The sequence below is a fragment of the Coregonus lavaretus genome, assembly GCF_964263955.1.
Source record: "Coregonus lavaretus genome assembly, chromosome: 18".
Lineage (NCBI taxonomy): Eukaryota > Metazoa > Chordata > Actinopteri > Salmoniformes > Salmonidae > Coregonus > Coregonus lavaretus.
The window spans coordinates 15777583-15785236 of NC_140005.1; the positions used below are offsets into that span (position 1 = coordinate 15777583).

The 7654-nt window shown below is 42.0% G+C and overlaps 1 protein-coding gene across 1 annotated transcript; it reads right to left on the reverse strand.

Moving 5' to 3' along the window:
* Nucleotides 1-378: 378 nt before the first annotated feature.
* Nucleotides 379-6519, reverse strand: LOC311145774 (D-beta-hydroxybutyrate dehydrogenase, mitochondrial; the record flags this gene model as incomplete). The annotated part of the gene is made up of 4 exons (XM_084182085.1): nt 379-744; nt 1238-1371; nt 1498-1650; nt 6159-6519. The coding sequence occupies 4 exons, from the start codon at nt 6517-6519 to the stop codon at nt 379-381; spliced, it is 1014 nt and encodes a 337-aa protein (XP_084038211.1).
* Nucleotides 6520-7654: the final 1135 nt, after the last annotated feature.

Genomic DNA, 7654 nt, shown 5'->3' on the forward strand with positions numbered 1-7654 from the left:
GCTGTTATTGTGAAGTGGACAAGTTTAGGAGCAACAACGGCTCAGCCGCGAAGTGGTAGGCCCGACGAGCTCACAGAACAGGACCAGCGAGTGCTGACGCACATAGCGTGTAAAAATAATCTGTCCTCGGTTGCAACACTCACTACCAAGTTCCAAACTGCCTCTGGAAGCAATGTCAGCACAATAACTGTTTGTCAGGAGCTTCATGAAATAGGTTTCCATGGCCGTGCAGCCGCACACAAGCCTAAGAATTTGGGACACATGCAAGTGTGTAACACAAAATAAGTGAGAAGCGTGACGTAAAAATATTGCACATTAGAACATAACACAAAGCCATACACTTTTTCTACTGTCACTCCAGCTTAATACAGGTATTCTCTATTTGGAATAAAGCATTGCTTTTCTTTTGTTGTACATGGGACTGAGGTAGAAAACTGCATCAGTGACACATGTCGGCAGATAGGGAAAGGCATAGAAGAACAACATATCCAGCTTAGAGACCAACAGGTATCTGCGTTTAGGTCTGTCCGCTGTGAGGGCGTCCACCATAGCGTCTATGACCAGGCTGCTGTCCTGGTTGCCAGCCATACATGTGGACATGTGGTAGTCATTGGCCAGGTCCACATACTGTCTGTTGAACATCTGTTGATGCTCCTCGTCCAGTTTCTCCCAGATTTCTGTCCCTGTTCTCCTCCTCAGGATGTTGGTAGCAGGACCAAAGTTACCTGGCTGGATGATGCTCACCTGAGATCATCAACACAACGTTAAAGGTGCACTCTGCAGTTCAAACAATAAGCAGTCACACCGCCAGTATTTTGGTGAAGACCTGAGGGATTGGGCTGGAGAAATGTAACCTTTCTCAAATTCATAAACAGAGCTATGGATGCAAGGATTGGCCATCCATGATATCAAAGTTATAGATTTAACCATGTTTTGAAGTTATACAGTGTTTGTTTACAATTACTTTGTAACCACAAAGTAGTAAAACAAACGTATATTTTGGGGTCTGATGGGGGTACCACAGTTGAACTACGCTCATGAGGCATTTATGAGTTATATTCTTCAACAATAAATGGGTATACTCTATATCATTAACTTAAAATGTCCAAAATGGATATAGCAATCACAGATTGACGCTTTGAGGAATGTGTTGGTTACAATCAATGTAAAAAAAAATCAACAAGATTATTAAAAGACACACACAGTAAGTATCATGATTACCAAGACTTTTCTTTACCTTTACTCCAAAACCGGCCATCTCTACCCGTAAGCAGTCTGCAAACGCCTCCAGTCCTCTCTTGGACATACTGTAGGCCCCCATGGTTAGACAGTTGAAGAACGCAAAGATGCTTGAGACATACACCATCCGTCCTACGGAAATCAATGAACATTACACATTTTAGAACACTGTGGAGTAATATGAACATTGAATGTTATAAATCAAGAACTGTGATCACCATTATGAAATGGTGATGGTAAAATAATTATTAAACGTACCTTTTGAGGCACGAACCAATGGGAGGAAAGCAATGGAGGTCCTGATGCTGCCAAATAAGTTGACCTCAGCCATATTGCGATAATCATCAACGGTGTTCCACTCCGTCTCTGACCAGTCTGAGATGCCAGCATTATTCACAACTGCCCATAGCCCTTCAAACGAAACAAATCAACTTACATTAACAATGTGTGTGAAACTTGTTAATCAGTTTTGTCATAAGTGTCTCACATTTCAGCCTGGAGTCAGACATATGCGTGTTCGAGTTGCGTCGGGGGACAACTATAGCATTTTAGCTAACCCTTACCCACACCCGTCGCTATGGGCGGGCCATAGGGGGCCGGGCCCACCCCCTTTAAATGCTTGTGCCCCCCCCCCCCACTTGAGGGAATTTATTATTAAATATACATACTGTAGGCTAATAATAATTGTGCCCTGCCCTCCCATGCATTTCATATGCCCCCCTTAAGACTGAGGTCTGGCGACGGGTCTGCCCTTACCCTAACCTAGAGCTGGGCCAATAAACCTAAAATTACAGACACCACCTTCCTCTTACCGAAGCATTTTGCGTATGCTGGTAATTTTGCTATACAACGTTCCTGTAGAGTGTTCTAAAACCATTATTTGGTCATCAGTAATAGCCTACGCATCATGTTGATTCCTGCTATGAAGGTATCTGCCTGTCCCTGTTTCGCTGTTGGCTACTCACTCCCTCTCCCCACTGTGCGCACGGAGGAGGGAGAGATGCATTCTGAGAAGCACAAGCATATGACCGTTGTTCCAAATGCAATTGCGGGAAAAATACAGTTTTCAAAGCAACTACTGTTGTTACAGTTAGAGAGGACAGTCACAGCTTTGTTTGAGTATATATATTTATTTATCACCTCTTAAAACTGCAATATGTAGCTTCAAACAGCTGAAAGTACAATATTGTTTGTTATGGAAAATGTATTTCACAGCGGTTTAGACAGTACAATGATTCTCTACGCTATACTTGCTTGTTTTGTCACAAACTGAAATTGGGCGAACTACTCTATTTTAGCAACAAGGAAATGGCGGAGTGATTTCTGCATAGTGCTATTTAACACATCTGGAGTAGGCTGTAGTATGGTTTTGATACGCCCGCGGAGCAGAGCGCGCGATTTGCAGTGAATAGGCCTACTTCAAGTAGCCTAGGCCTAGTGCTGGAAAGTTTTTGTAGGACATTAGCCTACATTTACTGATAGATTAAAATGAATAAATTAGCCTACATGGCTATATAGCAAAAATATCATATTTAAAGTCAGCAAACTAGCTAGGTGTTTTGAGTTCCCACTACCTCCGGTGGTGAATAATATTGCCTACAGGGCCAATATGCACAAAGATGTCTCCAAATTCTTTGAAGAGCCAAAAATAAATCTGATAATTCTGGATCATTTTTGACAGGTTGCACATCACAATAGCAATCATGCATTCCCTGTATACAGTGGGGGAAAAAAGTATTTAGTCAGCCACCAATTGTGCAGGTTCTCCCACTTAAAAAGATGAGAGAGGCCTGTAATCTTCATCATAGGTACACGTCAACTATGACAGACAAAATGAGGAAAAAAATCCAGAAAATCACATTGTAGGATTTGTAATGAATTTATTTGCAAATTATGGTGGAAAATAAGTATTTGGTCAATAACAAAAGTTTCTCAATACTTTGTTATATACCCTTTGTTGGCAATGACACAGGTCAAACGTTTTCTGTAAGTCTTCACAAGGTTTTCACATACTGTTGCTGGTATTTTGGCCCATTCCTCCATGCAGATCTCCTCTAGAGCAGTGATGTTTTGGGGCTGTCGCTGGGCAACACAGACTTTCAACTCCCTCCAAAGATTTTCTATGGGGTTGAGATCTGGAGACTGGCTAGGCCACTCCAGGACCTTGAAATGCTTCTTACGAAGCCACTCCTTTGTTGCCCGGGCGGTGTGTTTGGGATCATTGTCATGCTGAAAGACCCAGCCACGTTTCATCTGCAATGCCCTTGCTGATGGAAGGAGGTTTTCACTCAAAATTTCACGATACATGGCCCCATTCATTCTTTCCTTTACACGGATCAGTCGTCCTGGTCCCTTTGCAGAAAAACAGCCCCAAAGCATGATGTTTCCACCCCCATGCTTCACAGTAGGTATGGTGTTCTTTGGATGCAACTCAGCATTCTTTGTCCTCCAAACACGACGAGTTGAGTTTTTACCAAAAAGTTCTATTTTGGTTTCATCTGACCATATGACATTCTCCCAATCCTCTTCTGGATCATCCAAATGCACTCTAGCAAACTTCAGACGGGCCTGGACATGTACTGGCTTAAGCAGGGGGACACGTCTTGCACCGCAGGATTTGAGTCCCTAGCGGCGTAGTGTGTTACTGATGGTAGGCTTTGTTACTTTGGTCCCAGCTCTCTGCAGGTCATTCACTAGGTCGCCCCGTGTGGTTCTGGGATTTTTGCTCACCGTTCTTGTGATCATTTTGACCCCACGGGGTGACATCTTGCGTGGAGCCCCAGATCGAGGGAGATTATCAGTGGTCTTGTATATCTTCCATTTCCTAATAATTGCTCCCACAGTTGATTTCTTCAAACCAAGCTGCTTACCTGTTGCAGATTCAGTCTTCCCAGCCTGGTGCAGGTCTACAATTTTGTTTCTGGTGTCCTTTGACAGCTCTTTGGTCTTGGCCATAGTGGAGTGTGACTGTTTGAGGTTGTGGACAGGTGTCTTTTATACTGATAACAAATTCAAACAGGTGCCATTAATACAGGTAACGAGTGGAGGACAGAGGAGCCTCTTAAAGAAGAAGTTACAGGTCTGTGAGAGCCAGAAATCTTGCTTGTTTGTAGGTGACCAAATACTTATTTTCCACCATAATTTGCAAATAAATTCATAAAAAATCCTACAATGTGATTTTCTGGAAATTTTTTTCTCAATTTGTCTGTCATAGTTGACGTGTACATATGATGAAAATTACAGGCCTCTCTCATCTTTTTAAGTGGGAGAACTTGCACAATTGGTGGCTGACTAAATACTTTTTTCCCCCACTGTATGTGTGATGAAATAGCCTATATATGATTCAAAGAGTAAGCTAACATCTCCGTTGTCTTACTTGGCACTGTAGAAAAAAATATTCTAGAGCCCTGCAGAGTAACTGTCCATTAAAACAAATTTGTATCATTGTATTTACAGTTATTGAGCAAAATAGTTACATTTGTCACATTACTTTTTGTCCATATTATCATCCACCTCTAGCACCTCCCCAAAAATAATTTATCGGAATTTATCCCAGATTTATCATTATCGCAAAACATAGGTCAACATATCAGGATATGGATTTTTGTCCGTGTCACCCAGCTCTACCGTAACCCTAATTCTAACCTTAACCCAATTCACCTAACCGTGATATCTAGCAATCCAAAGGTTGCGTGTTTGAGTGACACTATAAGTCCTCTAATTCGTATGATATTGTAAGACCGCTATTCCATTCATAATGTTACCTAACTTAATTTAATATATCATGCTAAATGGAGGTATGTACAAAATCCTAGAAATTGCCCTGAGCCCAGGTTGCACATTTGATGTTTTAGTTGACAACAGGTGCTTTTGAGATGGAAAAGGTTGACTTTTAATGTTAATAACAGTCAATGCATCATTAATAAAGCCCTGGAGAAAGAAAATAAAAGGACTCGGAAGAGCAGGAACATCAACCTCTGAATAGCCTTAGTCATGGGTCAGCAACAGGTGGCCCGCAGGCCAAAAACAGACCCCAATTAATTTCTTTAAGGTAAAGAAAAGTGGCTAAAATCAACAGGAATTGAGCCAAAATGTGTTCAATATAAGAAATCTGTTCTAAAGTATTCCCACAAATAAAATAAAAAAAAGAGACGTGATCTTGTATGACATGATTCTTTTCAAATAAAATGTGTTATTGGGCTTAGTTGTGATCAATTTGCAGTGTACAATTATTATAATTAGGCTATTTTCCGCCCATGACTATCCACAATCTAGTTTCCTACCCCTGCTTCAATCTGGAGTGCCAGTTTGCTCAGGGCGTTCGTAAATTCAGAGCGTTGTCAGATTGTCCGTTCATAAATTCAGAGTGTTTCGCTCTCGGAGCGTTCAGAGATTACACTGGACGCTCTGGCGGAGGAGTAGGGTTATCCGAGAGTTCTTACCTTACAACGGTAGTCAACGTTGGCTAGCTTGCAAGCTACTTCCAGAAACAAATGAGAGAACACCTCACTCTGACCATTTTACTCCTCCTAGGAGAGCTGGTTAGGCTGTTTTCATTTTATCTTGAGCGTTGGTGACTAACTGTGCTGCTGGCAACAATTTAATTACGCTTTTTTGCCGACGTTTACTGACACCGGCCATATTCAACTGGTGTTTTGCGTTCGTAAATTCATCAATTATTCTGCGCTCTGGCACACTCAGACGAGTGTGCTCTGAAATCAGAGTAGATAGCCAGAGCGAATTTACGAACGCACCCTTAGTCTTAAGAGTTTATTTTGAAAAGGACATTAGATCAATTATTGCGTTATTAGATCAATTATGTGTCGCTAACCTCCTACCCAGACTAACTGTGCATAGAATGAAGGAGCAATAATGCAGCCCCGAAAAAACTTAAGTAGCCTACTTGTAACAAAGCTCACCTTTCTCTGGCAGGTTTGATTGGACGACAGTCCTTGCCTGTGTCACATCTTCATTTTTAGTGACGTCTAGTTTGAGAATGTTCATGTTGATGGAGCTCTCTCTGTGCAGAGTTTGGGCACCGTCTCCGTTGGGAAACAGACAACCGGCAAAGACCACAAACCCCCGAGCATCCAGCCCCCGGGCAAGATGATGACCGAATCCGCTGTCACAGCCCGTTATCAGTACCGCACGGCCCGCTCCTATCACCCCTTGGTTCCTGCGGCGGCGTGACAAGAGCATGATGGCCAGGAGAAAGATTGCACAAACGGATGAGACAATGATTCTTCCAAAGGGGAAGGAAGTGAGAGCAGCCGTATCCATGCCAACGATGTTTAGAAGGTTTCCAATAATGCTTCCCATCATTGCAAACGTGTCAGCAACAGCGTCCATTCTCAACCAGGGGTGTAGGCTATTTATTCCTGAAAGACAAAAAAAACGTTTTTTGTGCAAAGAATGTTGGGATGTTCTCTATGCTTTAGGACAGGGATGTCAAACAAACAAACAAAACGTGCTTGTGTTTCTAGCTCCAACAGTGCAGTAATACCTAGCAATAAAAAAGAATACACATAATCCCCAAAAATTCAGAAATATCAGAATGAACTATATATATCTATATATATATATATATATATCTATATATCTATATATATATATATATATATATATATATATATATATATATATATATATATATATATATATATATATATATATATAATAAAATAATGGTGTGTATAGACAGTATATGAATAGAAAAGATGCACAGCAGTAGTTATATAGGATGAGCCATGACTAGAATACCGTATATCCATATGAAGTGGGTAAAACAGTATGTAAACATTAATAGAGTGACCAGTGTTCAATGACGATGTACATAGGGCAACAATCTCGAAGGTGCCGTGTAGAGTACCGGGTGGTAGCTGGCTAGTAACAGTGACTGAGGTTCATGGCAGTGTACTGGGCGGAGGCCAGCGGTGGCTGTTTAACAGTCTGATGGCCTGGAGATAGAAGCTGTTTATCTCTCGGCCCCAGCTTTGATGCACCTGTACCGCCTCCGCCTTCTAGATGGTAGCGGGGTGAACAGGCCGTGGCTCGGGTGGCTGAGGTCCGGGGGAGTTGAGTTCGGGATACATGGTTTGGCCCATTGGAGTCCACTCCTGGCCATCCAGGCCAGATCACTGCCTCTGATTGGCCAGTGGAGGTCACCGTAAATTTTCAGGAGCCAGAATTTATGAGCCCTTTATGACCCCTTTGCCTACAGCGACTGGACATAGCCTACCCTTTAAAGTAGATCAGTTGACAAAGAGTAAGAATACCACAGCAGTCCTATAATGCATATTATAAACTGGGTGGTTCGAGCCCTGAAAGCTGATTGGTTATCAGCCATGGTATATCAGACCATATACCACAGGTACGACAAAACATTTATTTTTACTGCTCTAATTAAGTTGGTAAC